Source organism: Idiotropiscis lumnitzeri, chromosome 20 (genome assembly GCF_059441095.1).
Source record: "Idiotropiscis lumnitzeri isolate Australia: NSW breed Sydney's pygmy pipehorse chromosome 20, RoL_Ilum_1.0, whole genome shotgun sequence".
In the NCBI taxonomy this organism is placed as follows: Eukaryota; Metazoa; Chordata; class Actinopteri; order Syngnathiformes; family Syngnathidae; genus Idiotropiscis; species Idiotropiscis lumnitzeri.
The window spans coordinates 6,615,055-6,635,306 of NC_142410.1; the positions used below are offsets into that span (position 1 = coordinate 6,615,055).

At 43.4% G+C, this 20,252-nt stretch overlaps 2 protein-coding genes across 3 annotated transcripts; one reads left to right on the forward strand and one right to left on the reverse strand.

The window, feature by feature from the left end:
• The first annotated feature begins 88 nt into the window (after positions 1-88).
• On the forward strand, positions 89-18,783 carry ift140 (intraflagellar transport 140 homolog (Chlamydomonas)). 2 transcript variants are annotated; one of them, XM_088284614.1, is made up of 32 exons: positions 89-391; positions 925-1,084; positions 1,165-1,386; positions 1,570-1,691; positions 1,779-1,909; positions 2,039-2,214; positions 2,303-2,394; positions 2,474-2,580; positions 2,679-2,821; positions 2,886-3,089; positions 3,343-3,415; positions 3,621-3,712; positions 3,798-3,925; positions 4,001-4,118; positions 4,395-4,516; positions 4,581-4,716; positions 4,900-5,031; positions 5,172-5,207; positions 5,713-5,927; positions 14,645-14,822; positions 14,903-15,093; positions 15,284-15,379; positions 15,451-15,583; positions 15,683-15,826; positions 15,961-16,089; positions 16,387-16,569; positions 16,644-16,847; positions 16,935-17,144; positions 17,225-17,388; positions 17,547-17,688; positions 17,788-18,469; positions 18,577-18,783. In XM_088284614.1, exons 2-31 carry the CDS (start codon positions 938-940, stop codon positions 17,965-17,967), a joined length of 4,350 nt encoding a protein of 1,449 aa, XP_088140740.1. In that variant the 5' UTR covers positions 89-391; positions 925-937; the 3' UTR covers positions 17,968-18,469; positions 18,577-18,783. The 2 variants fall into 2 exon arrangements, with proteins under 2 accessions (XP_088140740.1, XP_088140741.1); XM_088284615.1 differs by lacking the exon at positions 5,172-5,207 and having other exon boundaries at positions 18,577-18,782.
• tmem204 (transmembrane protein 204) lies at positions 7,077-14,044 on the reverse strand. The gene is made up of 3 exons (XM_088284616.1): positions 13,023-14,044; positions 12,257-12,412; positions 7,077-8,053 (listed from the first exon to the last, which is right to left on the reverse strand). Exons 1-3 carry the CDS (start codon positions 13,303-13,305, stop codon positions 7,809-7,811), a joined length of 684 nt encoding a protein of 227 aa, XP_088140742.1. The 5' UTR covers positions 13,306-14,044; the 3' UTR covers positions 7,077-7,808.
• Positions 18,784-20,252: the final 1,469 nt, after the last annotated feature.

A 20,252-nucleotide genomic window follows, 5' to 3' on the forward strand; every position in this document is an offset into this window, starting at 1 on the left:
TTTTTTTTTTACATAGCGGAAAGTGAGTCGTCACATTTCGGCCATGTTCGTTAATTTCCGTAACTCCTCCTCCAGTTCATCCTCGGATGTTGTCAGGGGCAACTGACAGCGACGCTCTCGTAGCCACACAGGCGAAAACATTTTAAATGAACGGCAGGAAAATAATTAATTTGGTGGTTTAGTCAAGTCTTTAAAAAAAAAGAAACAAATCCGCGCCCTGTTCTGTTGTTTAGAAGAGAGCCCACGAAGGCTTCGGCTAAGTTTGGATAATGTATCCAAGCTAGCCGAGGTGGGAAAATCCAAAATGGATGCCGCCTGGAGAGTTTTGGTTGAGCTAACTCCCGAGATGTATACTCGGTAACGCTGTTGGGAAGGAAAGACGCTATCGACGGTATGTTAGTTTCCTCGTTTGTTTAAAAAAAATGACGTAAAGGACAATGAACGCGCTAATTAAGTGAGTCGTGAAGTGTTCTCCTAAATTACCCTAAGTGCAGACGTTAAATAGTTCTGTGCTCACAACTCTATCGAGGTTGTTCTACAATTATTTAATATGATTCTTTTTGCCACTTGAAATGTCAAACTCGGCTCATAAACTCAGCAGCAATTTCGTTGTAATCCCCCCTCCGGCACACGCACATGGTTTACTTTAGTCGTGTAATTCAATGTTATCAATTCACGGTCATAATTTTGCATATCAAGTCGTTGTGTCAATCAAATAAATTAATAAAACTACAACTACTGTTGAACACAACAGAAAACATTTGAAAATCAACAAAAAAATTAACACGTTTCTAGAGTGTCGTTTTGTCTTGGTGGATAGCATATCCTCTTGACAGTTCTGAGATTTAGGTTACGAACCTCATGTGGTGCCTTCCTGTGTGAATTTGTCATGTCATTTATCAGTCATACGTCCAACCCACTTAGGTACACTGAGGACATGGCTGTGTATTTCGATCACCGCGTTGAGACCCCTGAAAACTGTGAGGACCCCTCTCAGTTGATGTGGCACTCGTCTCTGTCCATACTGGCTGTGGCCTCACGAAACTCCACCACTGGAGGAAATGTAAACATCTACTTACAGCAGGTAAACAGGAATGTGGTTGTGAGAATGTGTATTATTTGTCATATAATGTCCATCAAAACAAACCCCCTCTCTCAATACAGGGAGAGCATGTGGAGAGCTGTCACGTTGAGCGTCCTCACTGCCCCACAATGCTTTGCTGGCATCCCATAAAGCCAGTGTTGGCTCAGGGCTGGGAGAATGGAGAGGTGCTGCTTTTGTTGCACCCTTCTGGGGATCAAAATGTCCTACCTAGCACACACACGGCACGCATCACACTGCTGGAGTGGAGTTGCTCGGGAAGTCGCTTGATAACTGGGGACCTGGTGAGTGTCTTTTAAGAACGCAGTTCTGTTCTGTAAAATAGTGAATCTCACCCGGTGGGTTGGGTCTTCTAAGCCGTCATATTTTTCAAAATATGTACATGTGACTGCATGTCCAAAGATGGCAGCAGCTGAGGTCCTGTCAAGCACCTGATAAAAATCTCTTTTGCATTCATCTCACTTCAGAGTGGCGCTTTAGCTGTTTGGAAGGTGGATGCCCGAGGGAGACTTCAAGGGAACCATCAAGTGAAGCATGTGTACAACTCACCCATCACCTGTTGCTTATTCAAACCTGCTTTGCCTGGAGAGTGAGTAAACAGGATAGATACCTTACAGTGGGGAGAAAAAAAAACTCTCTTATTCATTTTCCTTTTTTTTTTTTTTTTTTTAAACAGCGATGTGAAAATGCTAGCCCGTGCATCAGTGAGTGGCGATGAGAACGCTTTGGACATGTTCAGCTGGAAGGGAGCGCCTCTCAAGATGGGCCCGCAGGAGGGCCTTGCCTTCTATGTCAGCACTGCAGATGGTAAAAACAAGTCTAGTCACTTCTCAAAATGATATGACAATTTATTGTAAAATATTTTGAGGACTCCAAACTACATCTTCTGAACCTCCCGTTTGAGAACCACTGATCTAAAGCCTCCCTGTTTTCTAGGTAATGTACACTCTGTAGATGAGCATGGCAAAACAAGCATGCTCCTCAGTATGGACGCTGCCATCAAGAAAATGTTCTACCTGGAGACCCGTGAGGTACTCACAGTAATCACTGACACGATGATGCTGTCACAGTATACTCTGGGACCAGAAGGGGATGCCCAGGAATTTCAAAAGGTCTGCTCAACAAACAAACTAAAAAACTCCTTAAAATTCCTTCTTCACACACTTTTGCAACATTGTTCTCTTAAAAACACTTTTCAAGGTCAAACTGAGCAGTAAGAGTGGCCAAAGCGTCGACATTGTGTGGGCACAGAATGGTCTCGTTATCACAGCGACTGGGGAGCAACTCATCAGGTCGGCATATTGTACGCACAAATTCATGATTATCGGATATTTACGTGACATTCTGTCCTGATTTTTAATTTTTTTTTAGGTTGTGGGATCTCGAGCGAAATGAAAACTACGCCTTGTCTCTTGATGAGGCTCTTGGCTTTGAGAGGGGTGAAATGATCAACTGCGTTTCCTACTGTGCAGGGAAAGGTCAATAAGATGACTTGATTGCTGTTACAGTACACATAATATAATCTTATCACTGCAATTTGTCAGCTTGCATTTTTTGCTACCATTCACTTCTCCAGAAATTCTGGCAGCTGGCACCAGTCACGGACGCATAGCAATGTGGAAGATGGTGTTGCATCCGGATCGCAGCAGAAGTGACACAAAAGCCCAGTGGAAGCTTCAGACTCCCACGGAAATAGAAGGCAACGTCTCTCAACTGCAGGTACTGTCTTTACACACTTTTGTCTTGTGTGCAAAAAAATATCTGACACCAACTTGCCTATCAGTGGGGCACCAGTCTGAATCTGCTGGCAGCCAACAATTCCAACACGGTCGTAATCCTGCACGAGCACGTGATGTCAGCACACTGCAGCCAGCAGGTGGCAGCGGTGCAGCTGACACCGACCCAGCTCAGCATCACCCAGTTCCACACAGGGCTGCACCTGGCTCTGCAGTCGGAAATGCACATCAAGGGAGTCTGTGTGACCAAGGTAAGCAGCGATGGCCATTTATAAAAACCCCCAATGGGATTTAGGAGAGCCCGAGTGTGAGTGTCTGGGTGTGAGCTGTGGCTAAAAGCAGCTTGTACTTTAATTACCCTACTGATTTCATCATCGGCAACTAGTCAACCCAACTTGGATTTAAAACATTTGTTCTGTTTTGAATTTTACCACATCGTGAAACCTGCGCACAGATGCTTTCAGAAATATCACATCATTTCCAATTTTGTGTCCATCCCGACAGGATTCTGCAACAGTTTGGAGCGGCAAACAGGTCACTGTTTTTGAGATGTCGGGGGCTGCTCTTCATAATAAAGGTATGTTCCCCTAATACAACATTAACTGAACATGCTCTCAATAGTCCAAATGGCGTCTTGACACATTCTTTACCTCTTCACTTAATTTTGTGAATGATGAGACAGTCAAGCAGTTTAAAACAAATTTTCTTCTGACTAATTTTGCACCTTCAATTTTTAAAGGCAAGCTCTTGTTTGTGCATTTGTTTCTCTGCTGATTCGGCAGGATCGTTCCCTTGTGACTCCCATGTAGTAGCTGTACACGGTGAGAACCTTTACACAGTGGAACCTAACAGAGTCCAGATTCGCACACCACAGGTTTGTTTGACGCCTCCTTGGAAAGCTGTGGTTAAGTAAATTGATCATTGAATTGAACTCCAATCATCTCATTTGTCATTATTAGGGTACAGTGAAACAGCTCTTGAATTTCTCCAAGGCCGAGGGCAACCCAGTGCTCCTCAGCGTGTGCCAGTCTTACCTTATGGTCGGCACAGACACGTCGCATATCAGAGTTTTTGATCTCACGCGAAGGTTTGTTCACGCTTGGCTTACTCCAGATTCAATACTTGTTTGTCCATATCTGTGTGCATTAATGTGTTTTTATAGAGATGCTAAAGCTCACTGCAGCGCCAAGAACCTGGCTGACCAGATTCCTAATCTGGGAGCCCTGCGGTCAGTCAAGTGTAACGCCAACGGCAGCCAAGTCAGCATCTTAATCACGCAGGTGAATGAACGTCAGCCACTCTCATTCTTTATTATTTATCATCCATATCATTCCGTTTCATTTAATAGGGATAGTGTTTTGCTCCACAGTTGTGTGACAGATTTTATAAAGTGATTTTATTTTTATTTATTATTTATTTATTTTTATTTTATTTTATTTTTTTACAGTAATGCCCTCGCATGAGGGAAACGAGAGCCTCAGTTGCCATGAAGCTCTTTATTAAATGCTGGGTAGTATTTTTCCCTATTCTCAATGTCCACATCTCTTTCCTCTTAGGTGAATGGTCGACCAGACCAGAAAGTGTACTTCTATGACATTGAAATGGACACCGTGACACACTTTGACTTTTTCACTGGCCGACCATCCGGTGGTATCTCACAGCCTGAAGACAGTGACAGGTAAGTAAAGGCGCTTTTGCCCTTTTCTGTCTCGTTTCTAATCCGCTTCTGTTTTGGGCTTCAGACAGCAGTTTCAGGAAAGCGAGCTCAGCGGCCGATGCCCTGTTTCGCACTTCTGGGACGAGAGTGAACCTCGACTCTTTGTGTGCGAGACTGTGCCGGTCAGCTCGGAAACCTCATCGTCTGGTTACTGGGACACGGTACAGTTAACTAATCCGGCGGCGAAAGCAGCTTTTAGAGTTTGTTTTCTCTACACTAATTACATACTAATCAGCATTCTGGGTCAGAAATTATAAAAGATAGTTGTGTATGGTGTTTATTTCTGTTTTTGCTCCGTAGCAGTGTGCTCATGACCTTGCATGTCCTACCTTCCTTTTTTCCAGGTGGATGTGTCCGTGGTTACGCTCTTCTGTACTCAGGAACATGGCCTCCTCTTGCAAGACTGCTACCCCAAACCAGCGGGCCTACAGGCCCTCCTTGCTCTTGACGTGCCTTACTATTATTTCAGCTGCAAGGTGAGATCGGACAATTCTTTTATCAGTTTCTTCATAATTTGCTTCTTCCTAAACGTGCTGCTTCTGTCCGGAAAGCTTTCTTAAACATATATTTTCCTTTGCACCCACTACTTCTCGAATGTGCGACGAACATACCCCAGCTATTATTTCGGAGGGGTGGTTTCTTTCAATCAGAAGTAAGTGCCTGTCAGGGAATTTCCATCAGGAAAGTAAACATTTTTGATTCCTGGCAGCACAAAAGTATACGTGTGTGGTGAATATAGCTTTGTTGTTTATTCAACGCTGTAGTTTGCTTTGACCCCCACCCATGCCTCCAATGTACACAGTGCATCTGAAAATTATTCACAGCACTTCACTTTTTCCTCATTGTCTTCCAGTATTTTACCGACTTTTACTAAAATTAAATTAATTTATTTAAAAGAACACCTGAAGTGAAGCATGGTGGTGCCAGCATAATACTTGGGGGCTATTTTCTTTCAGTTGGACAGTAAGACGTCTCCCAAAGGTGGACTTCTGAGAAGCTGTAAAATTGAACAGAATTTTGCAAGGAAAGAAAAAAAATTAATTAATTTTGCAAAAAGGCTGTAAACAAAACGTGAAAACTCAAGTGCTGGGAATACTTTTCCAGACACGCTGCATTTATTTCATTTGTCTCATGCTCGTTGCTTGTGTTTTCTAAAGGAGGTTTCCGCCACATCAGCGCCAGCCAATCAGAGCCAGCCATCACGAGGGTCCGTTGCCCTCTTCCCTCAAATGGTCTCCAGGCGAGCGCTGAGGGACTTTGAAGGCCTGGAAAACTGCGACAAGTCCACACGTGACGCCATGCTCAACTTCAGCTTCTACCTCACCGTCGGCCACATGGACGAAGCCTTCAAGTCCATCAAACTCATCAAAAGGTGAGACGTCAACGCTCAGTCAGCTCAGCGCCGTCTTTCCGCAGAGGGTACGTCCCACTTTTTATCCGGTCATCGTGTTCTTCGGCAGTCCTGTCTCAAAGGACTTGAGTTCAAAGAATCGCCTGCACACCAACAGGGAGAGTATTGTTATGTTCGGCCTTGACTCTGATTGGCGTTCCCCACGATAGTCTCCAAGCACGGGAGGTTGGTTATGCCTTCATAAGGTGATCCAGTTCATTCAAAGTTGTCATCAGTAATCTGCTTCATAAATCTTCTTCAATTGTAGACATTCACCACAAAAAAAAAAAAGGTTCAGGCTATTCAGTGTGTATTTGTGACCTTTTGTGTTTCATGTGGGTGTGCACTGAAGGGATGTACTTTTCTAAACACACACACTTGTCAGTGCGCCCTTTGCGGTAAACGGGAAAAGTCACATTGAAACAATCAGGTGGGGAAAACATCCCACTAGCCGGATATTCCATCGACTTTTAATAGATCTGATGACAGCTTTACTAAGTTCCTCATTGATGGCTATTTTTACTGCTTTTCAAAAGATTGACATTGTTTTATTTTATTTATGTATTTTTATGTCCACTTACTTGCTACCCCTTATCTTTTGGGTCATGTCTGATTTTTGATTGACTCTGAATAGTGATCCAGAAACTAATTCGGCTCACTTAATTTAATTCTCATGAGTATTTAATTAAAAAAAAAAAAAGTGAAGTACAATGCGCTGTAACCTCCATCAGCTCTCTGAATTTTTCAGTGTATCATTTAAAAATATATTTAAAACCGTGATTTTTATATAAATGCAAGTGCCCTGGGGCTTTAATGTCATTGTTAAAATGCTTGAAGGAATTCCTCGGATTGAAGCCGCAATATCAGATACAGGCTGGAATGTCTGTATTCCAGACTCTGCAATTTCCTCTCATTCATGTCGTCCTTGACCTGCATGGTTATCACCCTGTCTTTTCGCCTCCACATTGCAATTTAGAATATACAAACAACAGAGGAGGTGGCCTTGGTAATATGAATTGTCAAATATATGTATTTATAATACAGATATATCAAATATAAAAAAAATCACAACAGAAGATGCAATGACAAAAAAAAAAATACGTCGAATGATAAAACAACAAGACAACCAACCATGCTTTACTTTCAAATTTATTGAATTTATAAAATAATATTTGTATTTTTTTTTTAGCCCTTGTGTTTGAAAAATCCACAGGGGCTCTTTATAGGGCTGATATTCATAATCCTAAATATTACTAGACTTTATGATAGCACTAATATTAAATTATATATGGTTGTACCACAAACAAGCAGACTTCTAAATCGAGTATTGACGTTTATTTCAGCTGTTGCCTGCTTTTATGTAGAAGTGCATGTCGTCATAAAACTTGGAGAAACTAAACCCCATTTTGCTTTAATTGTATTAAAATGTGAGTTTCCTATGAAGTATTGCTTTGACCCATTAAGAAACCTTGCTCGAAAAAGAATGTTTTCATTTACTGAAGATATATCAACCATACATTTAGATATGCTGCAAAGTAACGGGGGGAAATAAAACGAGGTATTCTGTCATTATGCTTTATATTCATTCTTTCACAAATCCAATTCATCGTAATGCGAGAGGACTTTTGAGTAAGTGCACATAAAACAATCAAGGTCCAGCTTGATCTTCACAAAGTCCTGGTCCCAAATGTAGCACAGTACGTAGCCGCCAATAAATCAGACAACTCGAAAGGAAATATTTACTTGATGACATGACGTCCGGGAGTTACGGATTATGAAACTGAACACATGCAGTTGGTTGTATGATGAGCCATCGGAAACCGAGTTAATGAGACTGAGCAGTCCTCTCGGGGGATTTTCTGCTCAGCACGGCGAATCCACGTAATCATTGTCCAGACGTGGGTGGAAAGGGGACGTCAGTGAGCGACTGATGATGATGACCCGCGGCGCCAGGCAATCGTCACGGCGGTGTAAAATGTTCCAGATGAGCATGGCCGCCGCCGTGGTCGCCAGCAGGCACGCGGCTATGTTCACGTAGCAGGAGTAGGACAGATGTGTGTAAGGCCCGATCCTGTAGAAGGTCACTAGTCCAATCACCAGCACAAAACCTAGAGAAGTGCAAAGAAAGATAATTCAATTGGATTAGCAAGTGAGACAATTTGGCAAATGAACAATATTTTGCTTTAGAACCAAATGTGCGTCATATTTACTATATTCAAGTACAATGTTTCATTCATACCTTGCAACACAAGAGTCACATGACATTGGGGAGAGACACATTTTGATATTTTCACTTTGTGGTCTACTCACTTTTGTTGTCACTGGTTTAGATATTAATGACAATTTATTTTTTGGTGTGTTACACTTATGCAGCTTTACACTGACGATCTTACAATCTTGAAAGTGTCATATCTTCAATGCTGCCCCGTGAGAATATATGATAACATATTTATAAAAAATGATGGGGGGTGTACTCACTTCTGTGAATTCCCTTCTGGACACAACGGTCTCCCAATTGCATAAACGCCTTAATACCGATCAAACAAAGAATTACAAACATTCCTCTGCTAGCATTTTCTGACGTTTTTTTTTTTTTTTTTTACACAGTTACTCATTGATGGCTATTTTTACTGCTGCATTGTGTTTGATTCTCGAAATCCTCCACCCAGGCGACTACACATTCTCCACCGTGCTAACTTGTTTGTTGTTGGACTTTTGTGATTTTTATTCATTTAATTTTTTTTTATAGTTACATGTGTCTCTGCACACGCGAGATCTGTGCTGCTAAAATTACTCTTTCAGCTATAAAACCTGACTATCGTACATGGTAAAGAAAGGGCTTAAAAACATAAAAGGAGGAACAAATTTAGGCTTATGTGACTTAATTTAAGCAAAAAAAAAAACCTAAATTGACCCGTTCAGTAGTTTTACAAACACTACATGCTCAAGACTTTACAATCCTCCGAGTTCCGGTGTCAAAATGTTTGCCAAACATAACCACAGGAGTCTGTTTCCTTAATCAAAGCCTGAAGTTCATTTATAGTTGCTCCTCTCTACCTTTGCACTTCAATAATTGTCATTGTTTGAATTGAGGATGTGAATAATAGTGTCGGTGTGTGTCAATCACTCAAATTGGAACGTCGCATTGTTTGCTCGGTGGCTCGGTGCTTAACCCGCCTGGCTCCTCATCCAAGAAAATGAATAATCTCCTGTCCAGGTCGCAGCAAGGGTGGGCTGTGTGAACCTCTCTTTTTGGCACGCACTTATCTCGTCAGCTTCCTTCCCCTTCTTCCTCTTTCCATCCTTCCTTCCCGCTCCTCCACACCCTCGACTTCGAGACTCATAGGTTTACTTGAAGTTTGATGTTATCGGTCACAGAGAAAAATCCCGAATAAGAGTCATCCTAAAGCTGATTGTGTTTCTTAAACAAGTTACAGTTAGGAAAGGCTGATTTTTGACCGTCCACAAGCGCACACATTTCAGCTTGCAGGCGTGAAATGGACAACACTCAGGAAAAATCATTGAATGGATCTGAGTGTTGTGAACTCACCGCCCGTGAGCACGTTTGGCACGTATCAAAATGAAAACAATCCGGTGAAAGATGTTGGTGAGGCTTAAAAATATTCCCATTCAAGCAATTCATGTCCATTCACTACTATAAAAGACTATGCAGTGGTGCCTTGAGATATGATTTTAATTTGTTCTGCAACTTAAAGCATTTAAATTAAATTATCTTTCCTCCTTGAAATGAATGGAAATGGCATTAATCTGTTCCATCCGCCCTCTAAAGCAATATTTATTTATTTTTAAATTAAGAAAGTCATCACTCTATAGTATTGTAATAATAATGTAATAATACAATCAAGCATACAAACAAAGAATGGTTTCATTCAACTACTGTAAGAATGTCAGTAATTTCACTTTATATATATATATAAATATATATATATATATATATATATATATATATATATATATATATATATATTCCTAATTAAGACGGCGTTATATGGATGTCTGTCTATTATAAATGTTTTACTATTTAAAAAATGGGAGACATTTGACATAAGGATATCAGTGACCTTTTTTGTACCAAAATGTCAAAGAAAACAAGAATACATGGTTGAAAGTGATCAGGAATATTGTCAATTCAATAATCCATACAAGCAAGTCCCCATCGTTTGCAAGATTCTATAATAATAATGCCTTTATTAGTCCCACAATGGGGAAATTCGAGATTCAAACCCAGGCCTCCTGGGGAGACTGGGTCCTGAACGCGGCGCCTTAGACCACTCGGCCATCCTGGCAGCCACGAGATTCGAACCCAGGCCTCCTGGGGAGACTGGGTCCGGAACGCGGCGCCTTAGACCACTCGGCCATCGTGGCAGCCATAATATTGCCTTTATTAGTCCCACAATGGGGAAATTCGAGATTCGAACCCAGGCCTCCTGGGGAGACTGGGTCCTGAACGCGGCGCCTTAGACCACTCGGCCATCCTGCTTAATCCTGCTAATCCATGACATAGAAAATACAAATGTCAAAATGGAAGAATTTATGGAATTCTCCCTAACGTGAAGCATTTATTTCTTCATCTTGGAATGCTTTCTACAAGCATTCAGAGTTAAGTTACCTCTGACCTCACATTAATGTCGTTTGAGATGGCCTGGCGCCCAATCTCCATTCTTGTACATCCCAAAGGCCCTTCCACAAACCTTTCCCACAAAGCATTTTCAGCCATCGTACGATTAATATCGTTTTTTTTGGTTCGCTTGGTATGTCATCCTCAAGTTCCTTTGCTCTCCATATACGGTCAGACCTTGGGAGACGCTATTTTCTTTCCAGGAAGCCTTTCTAATTTTAGCTAGGAAATAGGTGTGTGCTGTTTCAACTGAATTGTCAACATATGAGAAGACCGTCTCATTGATCGTCCCTGACGATTGTCATGAAAGCTATAAATATCCAAATTCTGATCTCTTTGACATGTTGGATGTCTTTTGTACACGTCACTAAGACTTGGAATGTGATTCACTGTTATTAGTGGGTGTGACTGTCAACCCTCTAATCAAGCTCCTCAGATAATTGCAATCATTTAAGGCGCGGGGGGGGGGGTAATTCTAATGATAAAGAATGCTAGTTAATCTAGTGTGTATTTACGATGTAATATTTAACTATCGCCAATCACAACACACACATTGTCTGACGCAAACACAGTGTATCTCCAAGCAGCGCGCACACACACGCAACACAAACACACAGTCCCTGTCGAAAGTGTCTTTCCCGTGCATTCCCCCTCCCGGCTTTTTCCTTCTTCATCTCGGGGGTTTGCATAACAGGTAGTCACAGACATTTCCTCGTCCTGAGCAGGGATATCCTGGCGCCCACCAGTCGCTCTCTTGCTCGCTGCAGCTCGGGCTCATGGGCTCTGGGCGACGACTAAATTTAGACTCGGAGCAGACCGCAGACTGATACAGAGCCAAGTGAGTGTGTGGCCCTCGCCATGCGGTGGTGGGACAAAAGTCTTGGGACAGCGAGTTATTAGTCAAGGATTGGACTAGTTCATTCTGAGTCTCTTTTAATTTTGTGGGAAGTTTGCAGAATGCCATTATTTTGTTGCCATGGCAGTGCCCCGGTACACAAGGTCCATAACGGCACACATGAGGTGTTTGGTGAGAAAGAAGGGGAAGCTGTTTATGGATGTAAAGACGGAACAATTTGACCTGTTAAGTTCCTGTGGATGTCCCAAGACTTCCATCCATTTTCTGACACTTAACCTTCGTGGTTATGGTGGGGCTGGAGACTCTTTGATTTGGGAAAGTTGAAAAGTTTGGGGTCACTCAGAGGTGACTTCTGATTTTTCTTTCGCTTCTCTCTCGAGGTTAAGTTTTATGTTGTTGTCACAAATTGATATTGTTGGTCTGCCCCTATGCAATTATTAATAATTTAATGTGATGAAAATAGCTCAAGTACAAATCTGAGAAGTGTTGAGCCATGCAGTATTTTGTCGCCTCAAGTTTAATTCTGGAAAATTGTTTGCGTAAATATATTTGAGTAAGCCTGGTTTTTTTTGGTTTGTTTTTTTAACAAAAGGAAAATCGCCACATTTTAGCGCCAACTACTAGCGTGGGAGACTTATTATTTTATTTTTTTTATCAGCTGTATCGGTGCCTGGTGTTGGCAACATTCGCGAGTACCCGATACCTTGAAATAAGGCCAGTTTCGGCCTCCAGCTCGTATTGGTACGTGCCCATCCCTAGTTGTGAGCTTATCTATCCTCGTGAGTTGCCGTTACTTGACGGAGCGTTGGTACTTACTAGCGAGCTGGAAGAGTGCTGCAATGGCCTCCTCCCACCATTGAGATTCTGGCGTGATGAAGGGCAGCTCCATCAGGCCGAGGAGGAAGATCAGTTGACCGGCCGTCAAGGCCACGGTCGCCATCAGGTTACACGCACGCATCATGTCGAACTGCACTTGAGGGACCAAAAGGGGAGAGTTGTGTTATATTGACGAGCAAATAAAAGCAAATTTGATGAAATATTGCATTGTTCTGCAAAGCCTTGATTTGGTCTTTGGATTTTAAGTTTCCGGAGTTGACTTATGACATATGAATTGGACGGTTATTCGACTAATATTTTTGTGCTATGGCAGGAAAGACTGCATTATTAAGGTGGCCTTATATGAGTCTTGCTCGAAAGTTGCACACGCTGTGCTGCAATGTACTGTCGCAATATTTGTTTTACCACTTCCCATTGTGCTTAGTTGGCAGTGGACATGCAGTTCCCCAAACTTTTTCTTCAATGGCCTTTTGTCAATGGCGCTTTATGAGGTGAAACACATGAATGGCTCACTCTGTGAAAACGCCAATGATCCAGATCAAGTCATTACGCATGCAAGAATTAAGTAGATGCAGCGGGAATTGTTTAGTTTTGTAAAATCTATTTTCAGTTTTTATTGTATCATCTCTTCTGTTCTGTGAGGTTGAGGTGCTAACCGAGCGAGCCTGCAGATTTAATATAAACGCACAAAATAGCGGAACAAAACAAACGAAGTAGGGTTCGCGTTGTGTTGTATAATGCTTACATTTTACAGAGCTGCGGGATTCTTGATAGCCAGCATACTCAGAGCCCCATCCCAGACCTTCACATTGCCTCTGTGCCACCAGAGCCGCCCTTCGCCCCGCCTGGAGCTCCTCCCGACCCCTCTCCCCTCCGGTGGGGCACATCTTCCACAATCCCACGCTCCTCTTGCGCCCATCTTCCAGGGCTTGCAGGACCCAGCTGGGAGTGAAGGCGGCCACGTTGTTTAGGACCAGCGACAGCAGTGCGACCGCAACCGCCGCAGCCACGAGCCTCTGCACGGCCATGTGACACCCGCTGCCCGCCACCCCTCCTCCCCCGCCCTCTCCCTCTGCGTTTTCCGACCCTTGTTCTTCGTCCGGGTCCTGCCTGCTCCCTCGCCTGTCCTCTGGAGAAGCTCCGTTGGCCCCGTGGTTCCCCTGAACCGCCTCCTCCACGGCTGCCGCCGCCTCCTCCTCCAGCGGATCGCTTGCAAGTTACACAAATGGAGAATAGGCGAGGGCGTTGTCTTGATGATTAACTAAAGAACATCTCCGTTCATCCTCATTCGCAAGTCGGTAACTCCTCAGCCTTCCTCTTCTGACAACACCGTTGGTATGCTCGGATCGATCCGAAAAATTCCGAGGTCCATTCCACTGGCTCCAGATGGCTGCAGCTTGACTTTTGGATGTTGGCTCCTTGGGTCCGTCTCTCGCTCCGCTCACATCAAATCTTAACTTGTGTGTGCAGAGTACACAAGAAGGACAGAGTCTCTGCACTGTTGCTAGGAGTCTCTCCACCGCCTCGAACACAAAGTTCCCCAAACCCACCTCCCTCCTCTTCCTTCTAACGTTGCCCCTCTCCGTGTCCCTCGCAGCAAATTCTATTCGGTTCGAGTTGATTTGTTGCAGATGCTCAGTGTTGCATTAGCAGCAGGTCGTAACCGGACAGCTCCCTCCTTCGTGGTCGCTTTAAATGTGCACGCATGGCAAGGTTTTCGAATGTCCAAAAAGACCCCCCTCTTGGACGTCACTGTTGTATATTCTTTTGTCTGCAGCCCGGGAGGAGGTGGCGGGGTGTGGGGGGTGGGGGGCGTTCACTTGAAGTCCTCTCTTGTGTGCAACAAACACGTTGGCCACCACAGTCGACCAGCAACAGGATGTGTTTCCTGAGAGGAAAAGAGGCTGGGAAGAGGGGCCAAATGTAGACCTGTTCCTTCTCTTGTCTTTCCTTTTCTGGCTCTGTAGATGTTGCCGCTCCTCTGCTTTTTCAAGTGTTTCTCTCATTGTTGTCGGTCATCCATACAAGGCCGGACGATGTCGCTCGCTATAGTTTTACTCTCACGCCGTTGCCCCCCCCTTGTACACCGTGGGCCCCTAAAGATTTGGGCTATTTCCTGTAGCCCGACATTAATAAACAGCACACATCTGTATCTGCCAAAGCAATGAGGAGGGGGAAGGGAGAGCCAAATAAGAAGCAGATGGCAAAGGAATCTTGAATATGAACTTTAAGCAATCACACAAATCTTTGATTTACAACACAGTCAGGAGAAAAACAAAATGTCTATTGCACAAATGCGGTTCTTTGCACCTCCTGGACTTTAATGACTAATCAATTAGACATTTTCCTGACTTTTCTACTCACCAGCAAAGCAGTATGGGAGAACATGGCGCGCATGTGCGTGAAAACCCGCCGGTTGGACGTGGCCCGAGTGTGCCTTGGAAACATGGGAAATGCCAGGGCAGCGAAAGCTCTGAAGGAGGCCGAGGCAGAGCCGCAGCCAGAGACCCACATCGCCGCATTGGCCATTCAGCTCGGCATGCTGGTCGGACACAAACAAAGTTGAAGTTTCTTTCATCTTTTATTTCCATACACATGCAACATTCCCTTGCTGTCGTCTAACAGGAGGATGCTGAAAAGTTGTACAAGAGCTGCCAACGCTACGACCTTCTCAACAATCTCTATCAGGCGGCGGGCCAGTGTGAGAAGGCGCTAGAAATCGCTGAGAATCACGATCGCATCCACCTACGCACCACCTACTACAATTATGCCCGCTATCTGGAGTCCATGGGTGACAAGAGCTCGGCCTTGGCTCAGTAAGATGCTTTTGTAAGAATAGTAGTCACATGTATATTCGCTGTTTAATATTCATTATTTATATCCCGACTTTTTTTTCTTTGTTATGTGGAATCAAATAGGAAAGTAGTGCAATGTCAGTCCATGTTTAGCCTGGATTGTAAGCAAATGTTTGTATTGCCCTTCAAATTTGTTGAATCATTGTTCCAGTTATGAAAAGTCCGACACCCACCGAGTGGACGTGCCCAGAATGCTTCAGGATGACCCTTTGTCTTTGGAAATCTATGTGAACAGGATGAAAGACAAGTATGTCCACTAAGAATAAACAGACACAATATGCCCAAACACATTTTACAGCATGTAATCAATCAACACAGGAACCTCTACAAGTGGTGGGCCCAGTATTTGGAAAGCCAGTCCGAAATGGATTCAGCTCTGGACTTCTATGAATCGGCTCAGGATTACCTTTCCCTGGTCCGAGTTCACTGCTACATGGGGAACGTTCAGAAGGTGATGCAACGTTTTGACAATATATGCGACAAATGTATGTCTGCGATCTAATTTGGATCGACACAAAGTTAGGATTATTTAAACAAAGTTGTTCGACAGGCATGTGAGATAGCCGGCGATACAGGTGACAGGGCAGCGTCCTACCACCTGGCGAGGCACTACGAGGGCCACGAGGACATCAAACAGGCTGTCCACTTCTACACTCGAGCACAGGCCTACAACAACGCCATACGACTCTGTAAGGTGAGTTCCTTCCTGACACTTCATACACAACTGGCATGATCAGGGGCACCGATTCTGTTAGAATTGTCATTTCTCATCATTGTGATGCTTTTTTCATAAATCCTTGACACGTGTTTTGTCTTAACTCTGAATAGGAAAACGGTCTGGATGACCAGCTGATGAACCTGGCTTTGCTCAGCAACCCGGAGGACATGATGGAGGCCGCCTGTTACTACGAGGAGAAAGGCGTCCACATGGACCGAGCGGTTTCGCTTTATCACAAAGTATGTCGACTGTTGGTTTAATTCAGGAACTCGTTTGCAATCCATCATGCATTCCGTGGTCCTCCACAAGAGGGCAGCATTACTTTAGATTAGCATGTGAACGTTTGCAAGCAGATCATGTTCTCTGTTGTGGATTGGGGGAAGAAAATAAGTCAAGATGAAAAGTGTGGAGTTATTTTGGAATGGATCTCCTCTGGATATATTGCATGAATAGGGACCAGGTGATATTGCCTTTGATCTATAATGGGGCTATAATTTCCTGTTTATTTTACCCGCATGTCATGTGTGGCTCTGTAGGCCGGTTATGTCTCCAAAGCCCTCGAAGTGGCCTTTGCTACAGAGCAGTTCGCAGCACTTCAGATGGTTGCCGAGGACCTTAATGAAAGCTCGGATCCCGCCCTCCTGGCGCGCTGCTCTGAGTTCTTCATCCAACATTCGCAGTATAAAAGGGCTGTGGAGTTGCTGATCGCGGCCAAGAAGGTACCAGTCCATGTTCATGTCCATCGCCTTCTTCATACGCTGACTTTATTTTTTTTTTATGTTCTTGTTCTCAGTACCCTCAGGCTCTGGAGTTGTGTGTAAACGAGAACCTGACCATCACAGAGGAGCTTGCTGAGAAAATGACTGCGGCAGATTCAAAACATTTGTCCGAAGAGGCTCACAAGGAGCTGCTTGAAAAGATAGCCGAGTGCTGCGTGCGTCAGGGAAACTACCACCTGGCCTCCAAGAAATTCACACAGGCCGGAAACAAGCAGAAGGTAAGAAATGCTTTTGCCAAGGAATTTTTAATAGACCGAATATGTGTGATTAAAAAAAATAAATAAATCAATTCCCTTCTCTAACAGGCAATGAGGGCACTCCTGAAATCAGGCGACACAGAGAGGATTGTACTTTTTGCCAACGTTTGCCGACAGAAGGAACTTTTCATCATGGCCGCCAACTACCTCCAGTCTGTAGACTGGAAAAATCCGGAGATCTTGAAGACCATCATTGCTTTCTACACCAAAGGGAGAGCGCCGCACCTGCTCGCTGGCTTCTATGAAACCCGGGCACAGGTAGCTCACTGCTCCATTCTCCATTCTCGTCCAAGACTCACAATATACTTTTAAGACCTTTCTTTGTAACCATTTTAAAGGTGGAAATCGATGACTATCAGAGCTACGAGAAGGCTCTGGATGCTTTGAGCGAGGCGGTTAAATGCCTCTCCAAAGCCAAAAACTCAGATGGCCAACAGGAAGCCAAACTGGCTGAGCTACAACGGAAAATCGCCCTTATTAGGAAATTTGTCCACGCACGCAAGTAAGAATATGCACAGGAGCTATCATTCAAACTTCGTTTTCCATCAAAACACATCTATCAAAAAAAAGAAAAATTCTAATTGATCATGAAGTTTTAAATTGTGGTTTATATATTGTTTTTCTCTCTCATTTTTTATTTTGGTTTGGGTCTTCTCCTAGGTTGAAATCAGATGATGGTGAGGAGGCACTGAGCATTTGCGAAGGCTTACTGGAGGAACCCGAGTTGGACGCCGCTGTCAGGGTCGGGGATGTTTTCGGTTTCTTGATCGACCATCACTGTCAGCATGGCAACTTCAAAGCTGTAATAATAATAATGATAATTATTACTTTCAGAAACTCTCACAATGCAGTTCAATAGAAATTTCCAATTGTTCTAACTTCCCCGTTTGCTTTGCCCCAGGCCTACAGCAAGCTGGAGGAGCTCCAGAATGTGGTCCCATCACAGAATATCAGATATTATGTTAAACAGCCCAGCCTGGATGCCCTGCACAAACACATGGGTCTCACTATGCATTCTGGGGACCAAAAACATAACGATAAAGAGGAAGATGAAGTGGAAGAGGACTTGAGTGTCCCCTAAAATCCTATTAATGACCTCAGACTTTCAAACTAAATCATTTTTTTTCGCTGTCACTGGGTGGCGCTGTTGTCCACATGCAGAAGCCATGACGGTTCACTAATGTATTTATGTCTGAAATCTCACACAAATCTGTACAATACCACTTTAATTATTTTGATACACCTTCTCAATCAAGGCACTTCTGTGCAAATTTTGTGTGTTACTGTATACACGAATAATTGTCTGCATATTTTATATGAAAAATGTACAATCAAAAATCCACTGTTCTCTGAGTGAAATATACTGTGTGTAAATACATGTTTTGATGCTTCTCAACAAAGAAAATGGGTCGTTTTGTTGTGAACATTTGTGTTGTACTGAACCATGGCAACATTCCGCCGAGGGACACAGAGTGAGTATCAAATGCTCTGCAGCACTTACTGAAGCAATTGTAAATATGAACCCACAGGAGCCTCGGTGGTCATGTTCAAATCAAGCTAAGGAACAAATTCAAGAAGAAAATGTGAGTAGACTTGTTTACATTTAGATGCAAACATGCCAGTCCTATTTTGATTTCAGTTTATTTAACAAAGTCAAAGGACACACACTAACGTCGCTTTCACTTTTCAGCCCCAAGACAACTATGAGCAACTTTCCATCAAAGTCGACTACTTGGAGAATAGAGTTACAAATCTGTTCACCTCCAACACAGACCTGTCCAGCAGGCTAGTCCGTAGCGAAGAAGAGAAGCTGAAGGTAGTGTATTCATTATATTTCTCTTAAGCTTTATTAAATACACCATATAATTTTTCACAATCAGATATCAAAGGAGCTAGTGGAGGAGAAGCTTCACATAAGATGAGAGCCCATTTTGAAGAGGAGACATTTGAGTTGAAAAATAAGGTTAGACTTTATGTTGAACATGAAATCAAAATCCCAAATGTTCTTTAAATGTTCTTGGTCTTTCTCAACTATATTTGATTAAAATAAAACCCATTTTCTTCTGCATTGCAAAACGCAATGGCATTGTGAAGTATCGGGTACTTGGTATCGGACAAAGTTTGGGAGGGGTGTGTGTGCCTTAGCTCAATAAAAACAAGTTGCGAAAACAGCTTCCTGTACTTAATCAGCTTTGCATCTTTCCTCCTCTTTAGATATTGAACCACAAAGATGAGCTAACACAACTACAGACAGAGCGAGACAATTTACTCGTTAAGCTCCAGTCAGCCGAGACCCGCCTCAAAGCGGGAGAGGAGAGCGACCAAGAGTTGGCCTCGCTCAAGAGGAACTACCTAGCTCTGGCTGAGGCTCACCGCAAAGAACTGGACCAAAGCAAGGAGCTGAGTGAAGAGCTTCTGGGATTGGCCCAGGCACAGGACGCCTTGCGCAGCCAGCTCGCTGAGCAGCACCACAGGGCTCGAGACACTTCGCAGGACCTTCACGGAGAGCTGGACCGAGTCAGGGCCCTCGTAGGCCGTTTGTTGCAGAGTCGAGTCAAGGTGAGGTGTTGGCCTTACGAGTGACATTTTCAGTTAATTCAGGTAGTATTGAGAATTTCTAACACGGCCATTCTCGTTTCAATAGCCAGAAGACATTGCAGCTTTGAACGAGGGCCAAAAAAGCATGGAAAAAACTGTAAGTGCCTCGAAGCACAACTCATTCTTCCACATATCCCAACAGCCGAGCTAAAAAAAAAAAAAGATGAAATTCAGAACATTTTACATGCATACATTTTCTTCCTCCTTTCTATTGCTCTACAGATTTCCCACAACGGCACATTTCCACATAAAAATTATTTAATTGAATGAGACATTAAAAAATCTTTTCAACCATTTTTATTTGTTATACTTCTTCAGAACCACTCCAATCCAACTTCCAAATATTCTCATATTTCAGGCTAACCTTTGCAAAAAAAAAATCGGAGTTAGACCCTCCAAATTGAACGTAAATGTCTTGTAACTTTGAAGAACTTTGTCAACAACCTTGCCAAATTTGAAATGTGGAAACTCAAGCCTTTCTCTCTGCTCTCAATCAGACATGTCTTGTAAAATGCGTGAACATGCAATTTCTATAAAACTTTCATTCTCTAGTTGTTACATGAGGTGTTGTTCCTTACTGCAGCTCCTCGGAAACCAAGAGGAGATGAAAGACATGTTGGTGAAGTTGAAGCGCGGCTATGCGGAGGATCAGGGGAAACTCAAGCAGAAGATGTGAGGAATGTTTTGGATTATCTTTCTAAAAATGGCACAAGCTTGCGAGAGATGGTGGTGTTTATCCCACATATGCATCTGCTCTTTGATTTGATT